Genomic DNA, 19240 nt, shown 5'->3' with positions numbered 1-19240 from the left:
TTTTTACAGAGAGGAAGGAAGAGAGATAGCTAGAAACGTCGATGAGAGAGAAACATCGACCAGCTGCCTCTTGCACACCCCCTACCGGGGATGTGCCCGCAACCAAGGTACATGCCCTTGACCAGAATCGAACCCGGGACCTTTCAGTCCACAGACTGACGCTCTACCACTGAGCCAAACCGGTTTCGGCTACAACCTACTTCTTAAAATTGATTATTTTAATGGGTCAAACATAACTTACCCATTTTCTTATTGGACATTCATGTTGTTTCTAGTCTTTTTCTGATCATAAACAAGGCTATGATGACCATTTCTTTAGCAAAAAAATTATACACATCCATGATAATTTGAGCTAAATTCCTAGATGCAGATGTTGTTTTGGGGGCAGAGCATTTATATCTATTTAAATTTTTTTAAAATCAGTTTCACATTTAATAAATAACCATTCCATGTTGCACCCTCCCAAGACTTCAGCTCTTTTATATCCCCATTCACAATTGCATTTATTTTTGTTATACAGGGTGCCACTTTGATTTCTCTGGTTGCTATTTGTGACTAAAAATGTCTTTCACTTGAAACCCTGCCACGCAGGTGAAAATCACTTTGGACCATGGAGTTCTGTGGCAATGCAGCATGAGAAGCATTTTTATGTGGTCCTATTTTCAGGGTTTGAACTTGGTTCTGCCATTTCCTCACCATTATTTCAGACAGCATTTTGGTGTGCTCAGCTTCACCTTTCATTCATTCCATCTGTTTCTCCAGCCTTATTTGGTGTAAACCAGTTTGGTTTGGTAATGCTTATATCTCTAATTTTTCCATTGGAGCTTCTTTTCTTTGGCCACTCTAGATTATCGAGGGATGATGGATAAAATTGCTTTCCTGTGTCCTCCCTGGATGATAGTTCTGCAAATACATTCACAAGCCTTCTCAGAAAATCCCCTGGGATCAAGCACTTGTCAGAAACATCTATCACTCAGAGCAGTGTCCAACTGCTAATGAAACCGTGTGTTGACACTCCCTCCCTGTTTCATTCTCTGGGTTCTTCACTTCAGCTCCCTGGGATCACATTCCAAAGTAAACTACCTGTATCCAGCCTTTTGTCTTACCTTTCCATTTCAGTGGAACCTAGGCTGAGTTGTAGTTTTTTTCATGTGTTTAAATTTGTAGAAAGTGGTATCTACCTCATAAAATTTATTTGTTTACCAAATACTGTGTGCCAGTACTATGTGCCAGGTGCTATTCTGAGGATGGGAACATAACAGTGAGCAAGACTGTTGTGTTTTGATAAAAGAGACAAAGAAACAAACAGATTAATTTCAAATAGTGAAAAATGCTTTGAAATAAGCAGGGTGATGTGCTCCAGAGCAATAAAATCATGAGTAAAAGTCACTCTCAGATGCTGTTAGAAAAGTGGACTGAATGATCAGGTTAAATTAGATGTGGGGAGAACATGTAGGGTACAGGGAGTAACTGTAAAGACCTGAGGTGTGAGTGTCAGGATTATGGTAGTATATACAAGTACTGTGTATGGTATTTTGCACTTGGAAAATGCTCAGTAAATGTTGATCATAATTAATAAGATTTGATTGAAGAGGTAGCCTACCACTAACTACACAGCCAGTAGCTTATCATTGACTACAGAGTAAGTGGCAAGTTTTGCCTAATGAATTGACAAAAGTTGGCTTCATAGAATAAGCAGATCATTGTGCAGGGTGTGAATAGAGTTATACAGTACATTTTCTTTACTCTATTGATACAGGGAATTGCATTGATATATTTGCTTTGTATTTCTGGTATAAACTTCCCTTGGTCGTGATGTATTTCCTATTTATGTGCAGCACAATTCAGTTTTTTGTTGAAGAAATATTTTGTTGAAGAAAAATTTGTATCTGTGTTCCTAAGAGATGTTGGTGTATTGTTTCTTTTCAATATCTTCGTATGATTTTGGTTTCAGTGTAATGCTGGCCTCATAAAAATGATTTGGAAAGTATTCTTTTCTTTTCTATATGATGGAAGAGTTTGTTTAGAATTAGTATTCTTTTTTCTCTTAAATACTTGGTAGAATTCTCCAGCAAAGTCATGAGCTCTGGAGTTTTCTTTGTTGGAAGAATTTTAACGGTGAGTTCATTTCTATAGGACTGTTCAAATTACCTGTTTCTTTTTGAGTGAGCTTTGGTAGATTGGATCTTTCAAGGTATTTGTCTACTTCATCTAAGTTGTCAAATTTTATGGGCAAATGTTTCTAATTATCCCTTTAAAATATTTATTAGTGATAAAAAGTACATACATAAAATTTACCATTCCAGCCATTTAAAAAAGTATATATTTTATTGATTTTTTACAGAGAGGAAGGGAGAGGGATAGAGAGTTGGAAACATCGATGAGAGAGAGTCATCAATCAGCTACCTCCTGCACACCCCCCACTGAGGATGTGCCCGCAACCAAGGTACATGCCCTTGACCAGAATCGAACCCGGGACCCTTCAGTCCGCAGGCTGATGCTCTATTCACTGAGCCAAACTGGTTTCAGCCCATTCCAGCCATTTTAAATGGTTCAATGACATCAAGAACATTTTACAATGTTGTGCAAACTCTTATTATCCTAATGATGTCTGTGGAATCTGTAGTGCTGTCCCCTCTATCATTCCTGATACTGGTAATTGTCTTCTTTTTTCCTCCTGATCATCTGTTACAGGTGTATTAATATTATTGATCCTCTCAGAGTAAGCTTTTAGTCTCATTGATTTTTCTGTATTATATTTTGTTTTGTTTTATTTCATTGATTTCTTCTTTGATTTTAATTATTTCTTTTCATCTGCTTTCTTAGGGTTTAATTTGCTCTTCCTAGGTTTTAAAAGCTTGTATCCCTACATCATTATTTGAAACCATTTCTCTTCCAATATAAGCACTTAATGCTATAAATTTCCCTCTAAGCAAATACTGCCTTACTAGTATTTGTAGCCCATAAATTTTGGTTGATTGTTCTTTCACTTTTCATTCCATTTAACATATTTTCTCATTTCTTTGACTTCCTCCTTGACCCAGATATGTTAAGATATATGTTGTTTTGCTGAAACCAGTTTGGCTCAGTGGTAGAGCGTCGGTCTGCGGACTGAAGGGTCCCGGGTTCGATTCCGGTCAAGGGTATGTACCTGAGTTGCGGGCACATCCCCAGTGGGGGGTGTGCAAGAGGCAGCTGGTCGATGTTTCTCTCTCATCGACGTTTCTAGCTCTCTATATCTCTCCCTTCCTCTCTGTAAAAAATCAATAAAATATATTATAAAAAAAAAGATATATGTTGTTTAATTTTTAGATATTTGGGATGTTTTCCATCCATCTTTTTTATTGTTTTATTTCTAGTTTCATTTTGTTGTAGTCAGGGAAATATTTTGTATGACCTTAACTTTTAAAAAAAATAATTGAGGTGTGTTTTATGGCTCAGAATATGGTCTACCATGGAGAATAAGCACTTAAAACATGTGTTTTTTGCTGTTGTTGGGTGGAGTGTTCTATAAATATTATCCAGGTTAAATTGATTGGTATTGTTTTTCAAGTGATATTGTTTTTTCAAGTGTTCTGTATTCTTACTGATGGCCATTAATAACATATCAGAGATGGGGTGGTTTAAACAACAGATATTTGTTTTCTTACAGGTCTGGAGGCTAGAAGTTCAAGATCAAGGTGTTATCAAATTTGTTTTTTGCTTCTCTCCCTGGGTTGTAGATAGCCATTTTCTCCCTGTGAATTCACATGGTCTTTCCTCTGTATGTATAGATCAGGACCCCCACCTTTATGGATCTATTGAACCTTAATAATCTTTTAAATGCCTTATCTCCAAATATAATCATTGGAGGTTAATGCTTCAGTATATGAATTTGGCGTGAGAGATGGGGAGAGGCAGGAGGTGGGGAGGGCAATTCAGTCCACAACCTGATTTTCTGTCTACTTGTATTATCAATTAATGAAAGAGGAGTACTGAAGTTTCCAACTATATTGTGGATTTATCTGTTTCTCTTTTCAGTTCTATCAACTTAAAATTTTTGGGATCTGATTTTTGGTTCTCTTAAGAGGAAGACTTAATAGTAGAATTATCTGATTTAAGTTATCAGCTCTATATTGTTAGGGCTTTGTTTAGTCGTGGACAGAATTAAAATGGTTGTGTAAATGGGACCAGTTATTAATTCAGTAAGGATTTTGTTAATTTTAATCGTAATTTTAAATTATTATAAAATACTAGGGCCCAGTGCACAAATTCATGCCTCTTGAAATTAACTGTGGGTCACAAGACGGGTCTCAGCCCATCCTCCACGCCATTGCCCGGACCCTCCCGCTGAAGCCCCCGGTCCCCTGTCTGCCTGCAGCTCCACTGATAGCATGAAGTGATTGTGCTGGCGCCAGCAGCAGATTTGAGTGGCTGTTGCTGGCAGCAGGTGCAAGAGGCAGCTGCCGGCCCTGATCACCCCTTAGGAGCAGGGGGAGGTAAAGAAGCCCTGAGGGGCAATTGGGGTCAGCAGCCACTGCTCGCACCGCTGATGGCAGAGTGATTGGGGTTGGCCCTGGGTGGCCGCTCTATTGCTGGCAGCAGGAGTGAGCGCTGGGCAGGACTGTGGTGTGAAGGACCAAAAAATTGTCAGTACCACAGAGGCTTGCCCCGATGACAACGACCGGTGCCCCGCCTTGGTCCCATGCCCCCATCCCGCCGTGGCCAACGTCTTTGCATATTAGGGTGATTATATATATATATATCCTAATAATATAGTAATATGCAAATTAACCATCATTCCACTATGCCTATCAGCCACGCTCACCAGTTAATCAGAGCGAGTACGCAAATTAACCCAACAAAGATGGCAGTTAATTTGCATATATGGAGGGAGGGAGGAGTAAAGACTGAAGACAGCATAGAAGGAAGAGGGAGGGAAAGTAGAAAGCAAGGCGGCTGCAGCTGCTAGAGGGAAAGCACTTGCAGCATGTGTGCGGCGGGGCGGGGTAGGGTGAAGTGCACAATGGCGGTGCACACCACAGAGGAGGTGGCGGTGTTGGGCGCATCGGGTCGGGCATGTGGGGTGAGGCGTGTAGCGGTGGTGGCCATGCGTGCAGCCGTGGAGAAGGTGGCGGAGGTGGCCGTGGAGGTGGCCGTGGCCGCAGTGGGGCGGGCGGGCAGGTGGGACACGCCCTGCCCTGCCCACTGCAGCGGGAGAGGTGTGGGTGGTGGGAAGGAAGCCTGCCTGAAGTCTTGCAGAAATATTCCTACAACAGGTGCCTAGGATGGATGGATAGATAGATAGATAGATAGATAGATAGATAGATAGATAGATAGATACTTAACAAATTTTACCATCTTAAGCACTTTCCTCCCCCCCCCCCTTTTTTTTTTTTAGAGAGAGTGGAAGGGAAGAAGAGAGACACACACACAGAACTACCCTGTTTCCCTGAAAATAAGACAGTGTCTTATATTAATTTTTTCTCCCAAAGTTGTGCTAGGTCTTATTTTCAGGGGATGTCTTATCTTTCCATGTGCTAGGTCTTATTTTCTGAGGATGTCTTATTTTTGGGGAAACACGGTATGAATGTGAGACAAACATCAATTGGTTGCCTCCTGCATGTGCCCCGACTGGGGCTAGGGATCGAGCCTGCAACCAAGGCACATGCTCTTGACTGGAATCTAACCTTTGACTCTTCAGTCTGTAGGGCTATGCTCTATCCACTGAGACAAATTGGCTAGTGCCTGTCTTAACCATTTTAAGTGTACAGTTTAATGGCATTAAATTGTGCATCTACTTCTAGAATTCTTTTCATTTTGCAAAACTGAAATTTTTACCCATTAAACAACTCCTCATTCTCCCCACCCCCAGCCCCTGGCAACCACTATTCTACTTCCTGTCTCTATGAATTTGACTAATTAGGTACCTCATATAAGTGCAGTCATAAATACTTATCCGTTTGTGTCTGGTTTATTTCTCTCAAAATGTTTATCCATAGTGCAGCTTGTGTCAGAATTTTCTTCCTTTTTCAGAGTGAATAGGTAGATATTCAATTGTATATATATATATATACCACATTTTATTTGTTCAGTTATCCATTGCTGGACACTTGGGCTTTTCTTCCATCAGTATTTATTGAGTCCCTTTTATACATCAGTCACTTTTTATTACACAAACACTTATTGACTGCCCTTATGGGCCAGATTCTATTATAGGTATGGGAAATTGCTGCAAAAGTAAGCATATTAGATTAAGTTGCTGCCTCCAGGGAGCTTATATTTATTGGGGACTGAGGATGGAAAGATGAACAATACACAAACATATTTCTTGATTCTAAATGCAAATTTTTCACATTTTTGTGTTTCTGAAAGTGGGTGTACCTAATAACTTATGACAATTTAGAATTATATTTGCCACTGTTTCTTTTTTAGTGACACCTAAAAGAATGGTGTCTCTTACAATCAATTTGAATGATAAATTTGATGAATCACTATTTAATAAGGCGTTTGTTAATAAGTGCTATGAAAAAATAAACCAGAACAAAGAGGATAAAGAGTCACAGGACTATTCACAAATAATGTGATATTGGAGCAGAGCACATGTTCAGTGCAGATGACATTTCTTTAATAGCTGGACTTCCTCCCTGAAGGATGCAGTGTATTGATTCACATTCTGACACAAACTTCACTATGGACTGGTAGCAGCTTGTGAACTGGCTACTTTGCATAGCACTGGTATAGAGGGTGGAGATAAACATGGGGGTTAGGGAGCATTTTGCAAAATGGGCTCAGATCTTATAGGCACAGTAAGGGCAAAGGTGACAGAATTTTCCATCTCAGTAGCTGGCAGCAGTTCTTCTAGTTTCTCAACAAAAACTTGAGTCATCTTTGACTTCTCTATTTGCCCATTTTGTGCACCCAGTCAGCCAGCAAATCCTGCTGTACCTTCCAACCATCTCCCAGTTTTGACCATCCCCACCTAAACCATCCTGGTCCTGACCATCATCATGCCAGGATCATCTTGATAGCCTCCTTACCTGTCTCCATTCTTCTACATCCCCCTTCCTGTGATGTCTTGTCAATTTCGCAACCAAAGTGGTCCTATGAAAATATGTTTGATCATGTGATACTCCTGCTTTAAATCCCTCAAACTGATCCTTTCTGAGGAAAGATTAAAGTCCTCTGTAAAGTCCTACAGAGCTCTACACTATTTGGTCTCCCACATATTTGACCTTATATCCTACTTGTCTGCCTTGTGCTTATTCTGCTTTTAGCTGCGTAGGTGGTCTTACTGTTTCTTGTGTGTGTGTTTTTTGTTTTTTGTTTTTTGTTTTTTTTTAATTATGTTGAGCATGTTCCTGTCTCAAAGCAATTGTATATGCTCTTTACTCTGCCTGGAATACTGTTCCCCCAGATATCTGCTTGGCCTACTTTCACAGGTCTCTGCTCAAATCTCACCTTATTAGAAGGGCCTTTTAACCACCCTCTTTCCCTACTAGTACTGTTTTCCACTAAACCAGGATAAGCTAACTTGTGCTCTAGCAGCAAGCAACTCCAAAATCGCAGGGGCCTAAACAACAAGGTTTGTTTCTCACTAATGGTATCCTTCTGTGGCAAATCACCTGGGAGGTCCACTTCACATCTGGGTAATAGTATGGCCACCATCTTGAGTACTGGCAGAAGGAAAGTCCATTCACTGGCTCTTCAAATATCTGCCTTGAAGTAATGTCTATCACTGACTTGGCCAAAGTGAGTCATGTTGCCATACCTAACTTCAGTTAGGGATGGGGAATGGGTGTGTGGCAGTCCTATCAAGTATTTTAAAAGAAACCTGGTAATCTATGATGGATGATATAGCCATATTCTTTACCCTGCTTAATTTTCCTTTCTTTTTTGTTTTTAATATGTTTTTATTGATTTTCAGAGAGAGGAAGGGAGAGGGAGATGGAAACATCAATGATGAGAGATAATCATCTATCAACTGCCTTCTGCACACTCTCTCCTGGCATATGCCCTGACCAGAAATTGAACCACCCTCATGGTTCAATGGTTCATGGGTCAATGCTCAACCACTAAGCCTGGCCTGCTTAATTTTTCTGTAGTATTTATTTCCATTGGACATAATGCATAGTTGCTTTGATTTGTGTATTTTCCTTTCTCTCTTGTCTGGACTGAAAGCACCATAAAAGGGGAGGGTGCTTTCACTTACTGCTATACCCCAGGGCCCCAGGGATAATACATGGTCAAGAGTAGGTGCTTGCCGAAGCCGGTTTGGCTCAGTGGTAGAGCGTCAGTCTGCGGACTGAAAGGTCCCAGGTTCGATTCCGGTCAAGGGCATGTACCTTGGTTGCAGGCATATCCCCGGTAGGGGGTGTGCAAGAGGCAGCTGGTCGATGATTCTCTCTCATCGACGTTTCTAGTTCTCCATCTCTCTCCCTTCCTCTGTAAAAAATCAATAAAATATACTTAAAAAAAAAAAAAGAGTAGGTGCTTGTTAATTTTAGAGAATGACTGAGAATACTAAAGCATGTCGTTTATTTATTTAATTGGTGACATGTAAGCCAAGTTGGGAGTGTGGAGCAGGGAGATTTGAGGAGAGAGGATAAGATGATGTGAAATAAATTGGAGAGTAGATTTACTAGAGAAAAGCAATAGAATTGCTGATCAGTAGAGTGTCAGTTTGAGATTTGAGACTATGAATTTACCGTGAAATCTTGCAGCTCAGTGATTTGATTTTCTTCAGTAATGCCGAGTTACTCAGGAGCTGGCCTGGAAGAGGCAGCAATGAATGATCGTGGCATGAGCCTGTTTTACAAGGAATGGTGGAAGCCCAAGCTGAGGAAGACAACATGGTTCTAGCTGCCTTACATTACCCCTGCTCCATCTTTGGTCCTGTCAGAATAATAAAGGAGCTTGCCTTTACAGGAAGCCCATTCTCCTGGGGAGGTGTGATTGCAATTGCAGAAGCAGTTTTCCCTATTTCATTTACTTCTCATAACACTTTTGGGGTAGCTTTTCTTATCTTCATTTTACAAGTGAGGAAAACTGAGGCTTAAACCGCTGGAGATAGAATTTAGGTTGATTAAGCTCACAGCCATGGTGCTCTGCTTTGCTTTTGATGTATATTTATTGTTTCTTCTATACTTATTGAGGCCATGGGGAACCTCTGATCTGGGGGTAGGGAGCTCTGTTAGCTTTTAGATTTCTTGGAGCCTTGATTGTGTCTCAGTCATGAAGACAGTATGCAACCACTGTACTAATGGTTTCAATTTAGATGTTGTAAGACCTTAACAGAGAGGAAACAGTTGGGCTATTTTTATATACTTAAACTCTTTACCAACTGTAATTAGTAAATTCACTCCCAGGGAGTCTCTTGTGAATACTATTGAAATGATCCTTGTACCACCTGAGAATGTCTCCATCAGTGATACTTTTCTGTTGTCTATCCTGTTGATCTGAACCTTTCTTAGGTGCAAAGGGTTGTGCTGGGCTTTATTGCCAATAGAGAGAAGGGAAAGCAGGTGGCCTTTCTTTAGAAGTCTTTAATGTAGTTCAGAAGGCAAAACAAGTACAAAATCCTGATTATTCAAATAGTCCCTGGAAACGGGTGCAGAATGGGGGCAGAGGGATCCTCAGGCTTCACTAAAATGCTTCACTGAGATGGACGAAGGGAAGTGGAAATGGTGTTGTAATTTGAAGGCTGCATAATGTTTAGAAAAGGTTCTTAATGGAAAACGGACTTGGGCTCTAGTCATACTCATGGTGGATAATCTCAGTAGGCCACTGCAGTTAGTAATGTTAGCACTTTTAACCACATTTTAATTATTTTTAATGTGTTTATGTATGTAAATCCTGCACATGCTCAAAAGCTAACCGGTCAATTTGATAGAAAGCATACTCTTCTATTTCTTTGCACTTTGGTGACCATGTTCTGAAAGGTATTTTATGGAAGTTACTGGCTGTAAACTTGGTTTAGTCTCACATAAGAGCCAACTGACAGTGAAAACCTTGCCAATAAATTCAACTTCTTTTTCAGTGCCCTTTGGTCACTTACCTCTGTAGGTAGATGTTTTGAAATGTATGTTAATGAGAACTAAATTCCAGAGTTTGTGCAGTTTATTTTTCATTTTGTTTTAAAAATAAATTCTCTTGCTTTTTTTCACTCGTGTGTTTTTTTAAATCTTAGGAACAATAATTCTCAAAACGGTTTTCTTTTTTCCTCCAGACAAGGCACCTCTATCTAAGAGTCTTTTACTGGTCCCCAGTGCCCTGTCTCTTTTGCTGACTCTACTCCTGCCACACTGTCAGAGGTTCTTCCTGTATGACCTCCAAGCAGTCAAGGATGACTTCCAGGTGAGCTCTGCTTCATTGGCCTTTGGGAAGGGAGAAGGCAGGTTTTCCCATAGATTTGCCTTTTCTTTCTGCTACTCTTAGTCCCTCAAAGCCTCTACATTTGCAAGTAATGCTATTTATCATTAATAGTCTATTAACTAGTTCTCTAGCTTTATTTATTGATGCTTTTAGCAAAGCAGATTCTAATGAAGCAATTGCGGTACTAGACACCACCCACCTCTTTTCAGTTACTTTTTACGCAATTTATAATTTCAAAAGAATTAAAAACAATGTTAAATTTGGTTTTTAGTGATTAGAATGTAGCATTAAAAAAAACCTGCATCAGTTTGAATATTGATTGGATAATCTAAGCTCTTTCAGTTCTAACAGATTATTGATTCTATGAATTACTTTTATAGTGATGGTTAAACCAAGTAGGAAATTTCTTTTGGGTTTTTGCTGCTGGGAAGAGCTGAATTCTATGGTTTTCAAGATTTATGGGCTAATTTCATGGAACATGCTGGTGCTGGGTCTTAGCTATGAGTTGGAGTATTAGTGCAAATTGTGGTGTATAAACCTGCCACCTTTTCTTTGCTAAGTACTTCAGTTATCCACAATAATCCACGTGTACACCATAATAACATAATTAATACCACTCAGGTTAGTTTCACCAAGTTCCTGTGAAGGTCTTCCAGTTATTTTCTGTTAGAATATAGTATAGATTCTGTATAAGTTCAGTTGCTGTAATGCAATGGTTCTCAATTTGGCTGAGAACCACTGCTATAAGGGACTGAAGTTGGTATCTTCCTGATTTGGGGGGGTTAATTTGGTTAATCTGATTAAGTAGGCAAGCATCCCCTTCCACTTCACCACTTTATGGGCATCTATACTCTGAAGATAAAGAGGACAACCACTCCTCTGTCCAGGAATGTGAATAGGCACCACTCTCCTGCTAGAATCTCCTAAGAAGCTCTCACTTTGCTTTTATAAGAGCAGCTACAGAGATAAGAAGTTTCAGTTCTGCCGAAACTGGTTTGGCTCATTGGATAGAGCGTTGGCCTGTGAACTGAAGGGTCCCAAGTTCGATTCCGGTCAAGGGCATGTTCATTGGTTGCGGACACATCTCCGGTAGGGGTTGTGCAGTAGGCAGCCGGTCGATGTTTCTCTTTCATCAATGTTTCTAGCTCTCTATCCCTCTCCCTTCCTCTCTGTAAAAAATCAATAAAATATATATTAAAGAAAAAGAAGTTTCAGTTCTGACTTGAGGAATCTAAACATACACATACATAAGACATACGTGTACATGAAATCTTCAGGGATGATAAATGAAATAGGGACCAGTATAGAATGGAATAGCTCTGGAGAGCCATAAAGATAGGAATTTTCCATTTGGTCTGAAGAAAGGGATGCCAGTTTATTAGCAGTAGAGAGAGAAGAGCATTTTACTTCCCAAAATAATATGTACTTCAAACCGTTAGAGATGCTGTATAGGAAGCATAGTTGGAGATGAGTACAGGGTTACATTGGATGAGGACAGGAGGGACAGTTGGTGAAGAACTTTCTTTTGCAAGAACATTTTGACACAGCAGAGATCCTGCCTCTAGTGTTTTTCAGGTTGAATGCAGAAGTAGTGCTTTGTTGAGTGTAAGTCAGTGATCAATTTTTATAAGGAGCAGGCACCTTATAGTAATCCCCGATGATTTATTCTTAAACCGGGTCACAGGTTTTTGTGTCCTTAAGCATAGGACAAATTACAAAATTATTTAAAAGTGTAGTTTCTAGTTGTAGTTTTTTTGTCATTAACTAAAACAAAACAAAAAAAAATGGTGTTCTATAAACCCAATTTGTTAAATTTAAATAATTGTAAAGTGTTAATGTCCTTAATCCCCCAGATTTTTCCAGTGGTTCTCAGGGCTTTGCCCTGAATGGAATATGTGTGTGTGTGTGTGTGTGTGTGTGTGTGTGTGTGTGAGAGAGAGAGAGAGAGAGAGAGAGAGAGAGAGAGAGAGAGAGAGTTAGAGTTTAAAATGTGAGGAATATAAGACTTGGAGCTATTTTTCTTTTCTTTTTTTTTAAATATATTTTATTGATTTTTTACAGAGAGGAAGGGAGAGATATAGAGAGCCAGAAATGTCGATGAGAGAGAAACATCGACCAGCTGCCTCTTGCACACCCCCTATCGGGGATGTGCCCGCAACCACTGTGCATGCCTTGACCGGAATCAAACCTAGGACCTTTCAGTCCGCAGACCGACGCTCTACCACTGAGCCAAACGGGTTTCGGCTTGGAGCTATTTTTCATGGTTTCTGCATCTTGTTCTGCAAAGGTGACAGTCATTATCATCTAATATTTTAAAGCACTAAATCAGTGGTCAGCAAACTGGGGCTCTTTGGGCCCTTGTGTGTGGCTCTTTTACAAAATATCACGTGTGGGCTTGCACATACAGTGCCGTTAAAACTTCATGGCCCTTTCACAGAAGTCGGTTTTCGTCTCTCAAAAGAAGTTTCAGTCCGTGTACTGTTGATATTTGAGTTTGCCAACCACTGCACTAAGTAGCTTACAAAGCATTCTCATTTGATCATGTTGATGGTCGAATATGCTGGCCTAAAGATTCAATGTGATTCTGGTGCAGCCATGGAATTTCTGAGGGAGAAAAGAAATTTAGTTTAGTGGTGTCACCTGTGTCCGTATGTGTGCCCATTATAGCCATTGCCAATTGATGATGGTGTCATTTCTCCTTAAACCCAGCTGTAACCTTAACCCAGCATTATTGCAGCCATCCCCATTTCAGTTAGATGGGCATGTGAAATGAATTCTAACCGCCATCTCTAAACCAGTCCAGTGCCCCCATATTTTGGAACACTGATAACAAAGACTGTCTTGGTTGGAACTGAGATGGAAGTGAAATGTTTTGACAGTTGGTATAGCCTATATTCTCATTTATATTATGATTATTTATATTTGCAAAAATTTTATTGGCAAGGTCATATGCCTTAGACAAGTAAAATACTTTCTCTGTGCACATTCTCCTTATTTTAAAAGAGTTAATTTTACTAATGTTCATAGTAGCATTCCTCACAGTAACCTAAAGGTGGAAGCAATTCAAATGTCCATTAACAGATAAATGGATTTTAAAAATGTAGTGTAGACATACAGTGTAATATTATTTAGCTATTAAAAGTAATGAAGCTCCAATACATGCTTTAACATGAACCTTAAAGACATAATGCTAAGTGAAGTAAATAAGCCAGATACAAAGGACAAATATTGTCTGATTCCACTTGTATGAGATACCTAGAATAGTCAAATTCTTAGAGATATAAAGTAGAATAATGGCTTCCAGGGTGTGAGGGGAGGGGAGATTGGGGAGTTATTGTTTAATGGATACAGAGTTTCTGTTTGGGATTGTGAAAAATTTTGGAAATAGTGGTGATGGGGATACAACATTATGAATGTTCTTAATGCCACTGAATTATACATCTAAAAATAGTTAAAATGATAAATTTTATTTTATGTATATTTTACCAAAATAAAAACAATACAAAAGAAAAGGTTAATATTTTTTGTACTTTTCTTATAAGGTAATTGTGAAAGGGAAATAATATCAGAATATTTTACAAATGTCATTGGGATTATCTTTAAATATCTGGAAAATATTTAAGAAGTCTCAAAACAAGCCTTCGAGTTGCTCTTTCTTCTTTGTATAGTCGCTAATATATTTTTCACACAAGGAGAAGTTGATTTACGTAAATTGAAAGTTAACTTATTAAAAAAATTTAAACCTAATAATATTTAGCAACAGTTGCCATAATTTGCCTTGTACATGGGTTGGTATGAATTAGGTTGAGTATTAAAATTAAACTTAGAAATGGATATTATTGAGTTTATCCCTAAATAGCTTTTCACTTACACCTATTTTATTAAATAGCATAAAAACAACACTAGCCTTTCATTCCAACTCACGTATATAATTTTTTTAAATTGTACAAAATATAGTCTTAAGATGTTTTACAGGAAATTTTTTGTTTTCTTAATGAGAATGAATTTTACTTATTATATAAGCAAAAAAATTTTAAGTATTCTTTGTGCCGTTATATGAAAAGAATTTTAGCAGGAGACAGTAGAGCTCATTTTTTAGGAAAAACACATATGTGTTTTCTTTTTCTGTATGCATCGTTATTTTGCTTAGAATTTAAAAAATAAGCATTATAACACATATGTAATAGTACAATCAATAAAGAAATTTTTTAAAAAGCAGGATAAAGTAAATGTAACAAATTTGCTAAGGAGCAACCTGAACAGATCTCACTCTTATTTATTCTTTTTTAAATCCCCATCTAGATTTGGAGGCTGATATGTGGAAGAATAATTTGCCTTGATTTGAAAGATAGTTTCTGCAGTAGTCTGCTTATTTATAATTTTAGGATATTTGAAAGAAGATATGGAAGCAGAAAATTTGCAGTAAGTTTTTATGTATTTCCCCTTTGCTGTTAGGTTAGAGAAAAAGCATTCTTTTGTTTTTTATTATATTTAAATAGTTTTATTTTGTTATTATTAACAATTACCTTTAATTACATGATCTTCTATCTGAATTGGAACATAGACATTAACCAAATAAAAATTTTAATTTAAGTCACTAGCATAATAAAATAATGATGATGGTAATAGGTCATAATATCAGGTATGAGTGGGTACTAACAATTTTAATTAGGATTTTGACTTTAATTTCTAATTATTTATTTTGCTTAATGGTTTATGTGTTACTTGTTAAAAATAAATCATTCTATTAATGTGTTTGACCAATATAGTTTTATAAGTTTGTTTTTATTAGAAAAGACTATTTATATATATATATATTTGAACTGGTTGTAATTAAATAAATGTTAATTCATTTTTAGAAGACTCCTCTATATAATGCTTTGTTTTGTTTTTAGTCCTTTTTGCTGGGTTCCTGGGTTTTGTCAGCCTTGATTGACTTCATCCTTGTTGAAGCTATGTGGTATTTCTTTGGTATTACTGCATCCAGGAATTTGCCGTCTGGATTGTAAGTAGCTCTCAAAGATTAGCTTATTTTATAACTAATTAAATCTGATTTAAAGTAGTGGTGTACATGAAAGCAGTAAAAGAATATTTTAAACTTTTAGAGACAGTAGAATTGATTTTATGTATTAAAAAATCCAGTGTATACTTATATTCTCATTATGTTCTTGAAAGAAAATTTATTTTACATTCACTTTTTTTTTTAGCTTTGAAGCACCATGTTTTAGGGAATTTTTAATGAATTTTCTGTTCTAATTCTGAAGATAGAATTAGTTTTATGTGTTTATTTTATAGTGAAATTATGTCTATTTAGTTTTGTGAACTAATTAAACACAAAAATACAAAGTTTAATTAATTAGATTAGATTAGGGGAAATTAATTTGAAGTTAAGCTTCTGAAGAATAATGTTTTTAAAAATTGTCATTGTTTAATACTTCCACCAAAGATAAAACAAAGTCACTATGTAAGTTATTTTTAGCTAAACTTGCAATAGTCAATCTAACTCATAAAGTATATGCTTTCATAAGATGTTGATCTTCTTTTAACAACAAAACAAAAAGTGTGTATTATTGTAGTTTATGAAATACTAGAGGCCCAGTGCACGGGATTCATGCACTGGTGGGGGCATGGCCTGTAGGGATTGGCCCACTTTGGGAGTGCCGTTCATCCCAGTCAGCTGAGCAGCTGTAGACCCCCCCCTGAGTGGCTACTTCTGCTGTGGGAGCGCCGCTCATCCCAGTCAGCAGAGTGGCACTCCCACTGTGAGAGCACACTGACCACCAGGGGGCAGCTCCTGCATTGAGCATCTGTCCCCTGGTGGTCAGTGCATGTCATAGCGACTGGTCAAGTGTCATTCTGGTTATTGTGCCATCCAGTTGGTGGGCTTTTATTATATAGGATTTAGTATCTAGGAGCAGAGTTGTTAGCACATATAAGTGAGCTTGAAGCATCTCTAAATTATATTTAGATATAATTTGAGATACTTTGAAATTAAGATACCAGATATTTAAAATTCTGTGTGACTAACTGCAGCCTTATTTTAATTTTGAATTTGTGTTTTTGAAAACTATTAGATGATTGTATGTGTTTTGACTCAAGTTCACGTTGGATCTCTATTTTAAAAATGCAGTTTATGACTAATAGCTTTCATATGTACATTGTTAATTTACATTGTAGCTGTCCTTTATGAGATTTACTTACAGTGGGTATGAGTATTGTTAATAATGTATGGTTCTGAATAATAATTGGAGACAAAATTTTGTGTCATAATTATTACACAGTTTTTGTTGAGGTACACAGATTGTAATTGTAATGAGACTGAGAAGTTTGAGTTGACTATTCTGCTATTGTGGAAAAGAGTGTAGTTATCAGGAATGATTTCCTATTGAGTCAGGAAAGCAGCAACATTACTGAATCATAGGTTTTTCTCAAACATTTCTCATTCAGGCCAGTTATCTTTAGTTATCTATAAGGCCTAATGAGTTATACAGAACAGTATATTATATCGTGTGAGTTTGTCTCAGAATAAACTTCGGGCATGAGTAGTAATATAGCTTTTAACTCTTATTTAGATTGTCCCCTTGTCTGATGACCTTTTTTTCTATTGCACAAAGAGTTGAGTGACAGTTATTTCTTTGTATGAATAACATTTATTTCTTTTAAATATATTTTATTGATTTTTCACAGAGAGGAAGAGAGAGGGATAGAGAGTTAGAAACATCGATGAGAGAGAATCATCGATCAGCTGCCTCTTGCACATCCTCCACCGGGGATGTGCCCGCAACCAAGGTACATGCCCTTGCCCGGAATTGAGCCCGGAATTGAGATCTTTCAGTCCGCAGACTGACTCTCTATCCACTGAGCCAAATCGGTCCCGGCAACATTTATTTCTTTATGAAATCCTGTTAACTGGTTCTTAGAAGGAGGATTTATATTTATTGGGAATATTTTTATTTATTCTTAAAGCAGGAATATCTAAATCTTGGTTCAAATGAGTAAATTGAAAAGTTATAGGACCTCCTTTGAAAGACAATATAAATGTTAATTCATCCATTCCCCTGAATGAGGAATGTATTTCTTTTTCCTTTTCAAATCATGAAACATGAGAGTATGGCATTTTAGAATCTTGAAGCTTTCTCAGACATAGACTTCTTGGAACATAAATCTTTAATTCAATATAGTGACTTTGGCCTGCCAGTGTGACTCAGCAATTGAGCGTTGACCCAGGAACCAATAGGTCTCCTGTTTGATTCCCAGTCAGGGCACATGCCTGGGTGGCTTGATCCCCAGTAGGGGGTGTGCAGGAGGCAGCTGATGGATGATATTTCTCTCTCATCGATGTTTCTATCTCCCTATCCCTCTGCCTCCTCTTTCTCTAAAAACCAATAAGGATATATTTAAAAAAATAAAATAAACTTTGCATTTTGTAAATATATCTTTTATCTGATGAGAGCAAGGCTTCACAAACTCAGGAAAGGAAACTACTCTCTTTTTTTGGTCAACATGCTTTCTAATTTGCAGTGTTTTTCACATAACATCTTGTTTCCTTTTTTTGTGGCTATCTTTCTAATTTGCAGTGTTTTTCACATAACATCTTGTTTCCTTTTTTTGTGGCTATCAATTCCAAATTTATCTGCCCTTTCTATAATTCTTGACTTCGGATTAAATTCACTCCCCCCCCCCCCCCTTTTTTTTTAACCTTACCACTTTTAAAATTTATCTAATGAATTTCACCAATATCCAACTAATTTTTAAAGCCAGTGGCTTATTTTCAGTTGTCTTTGACCTTTTAATAGCACATTAAGTACCGTGTTTCCCCGAAAATAAGACATCCTCCGAAAATAAGACCTAGCGCATGGTAAGATAAGATATCTGAAAATAAGACCTACCGCAACTTTGGGAGAAAAATTAATATAAGACACTGTCTTATTTTCGGGGAAACAGGGTACTTTTGACCTCCCATTACTTAATAAAATAATTGCCCCCTTGAGTCCTAGCATCTACTCTCTTCCGGTCCTTTTTGACCTTATTTACTGTCTACGCTCCTTTCTCAACTTTATTTCAAGTGCTTCCTCTAGGCTGTCTTGTCCACTCCCATGACTTCAACTACAGTTAATGTCTGTGGTTTGTTTCCCAACACTCTATTTCCAGTCCATATTACTTTCCTGTAGCTATGAGAATGTTTACATCCCATAAGCTTGTTTCCTTTTTATTATTAAAAAAAAACAACAAAAAACTGGTGGTTAACATGAAAAAGAGAACTGAATTTGGTTTATAATCTTCTTTGGACCTTAGTTTCTTTACATTTAAAAGCAGCAGATCATCTAAGGGATCTTCTTACACTAAAATGCTGTTTTAGGCTCCTTTGGGTTTATTTTTAAAGAATATTAATTTATCCATATTAATTATAGAAATCAAGTGATAACCAATGCATTCATTTGATTCTAAGACCTATTGGGAGGTGATTGTTTAAGAGTAATAAAAGTGATTTAGCAGAGAGGAAGTTAACAGTTAACTCATTTGGATACATATTTAGAATATAGGCTTTACAGATTATATAGTTCACTAGAGGCCTGGTGCATGAGATTGGGGCCTGCGTCCTAGTCCTCTGGCAGTCTGGAAGCCCTCTGGGGATGTCTGACTGACGACTTAGGGGAAGGGGCCTAAGCTGGCAGTCAAACATCCTTAGTGCTGCCACAGAGGTGGGAGAGGCTCCCGCCACCGCCAACCGTGAGCCCAGCTTCTGGGCTTCTGGCTGAGCTGTGCTGCCCCTGTGGGAGTTGAGCGTCTGCCCCCTGATGGTCAGTGCATGTCATAGCAACCAGTTGTTTTGCTTTTCAGTCGATTTGCATATTACCCTTTTATTATATAGGATTTCCTTTTCTTT

At 37.9% G+C, this 19240-nt stretch overlaps 1 protein-coding gene across 2 annotated transcripts in view; it reads left to right on the top strand.

The window, feature by feature from the left end:
• UBAC2 (UBA domain containing 2) overlaps nucleotides 1-19240 on the top strand; it is a 161900-nt gene that overhangs the window by 16119 nt on the left and 126541 nt on the right. For both annotated transcript variants that reach the window (XM_084880289.1, XM_084880288.1), the window contains exons 2-4: nucleotides 10208-10335; nucleotides 14656-14775; nucleotides 15249-15358. In XM_084880289.1, coding sequence (XP_084736415.1) covers nucleotides 10208-10335; nucleotides 14656-14775; nucleotides 15249-15358 — 358 coding nt within the window. The remainder of the gene's footprint in view (nucleotides 1-10207; nucleotides 10336-14655; nucleotides 14776-15248; nucleotides 15359-19240) is intronic.

This window comes from Pipistrellus hanaki, assembly GCF_964339955.1.
Source record: "Pipistrellus hanaki genome assembly, chromosome: 3".
Lineage (NCBI taxonomy): Eukaryota > Metazoa > Chordata > Mammalia > Chiroptera > Vespertilionidae > Pipistrellus > Pipistrellus hanaki.
This window is presented reverse-complemented; position numbering and strand designations above follow the sequence as displayed.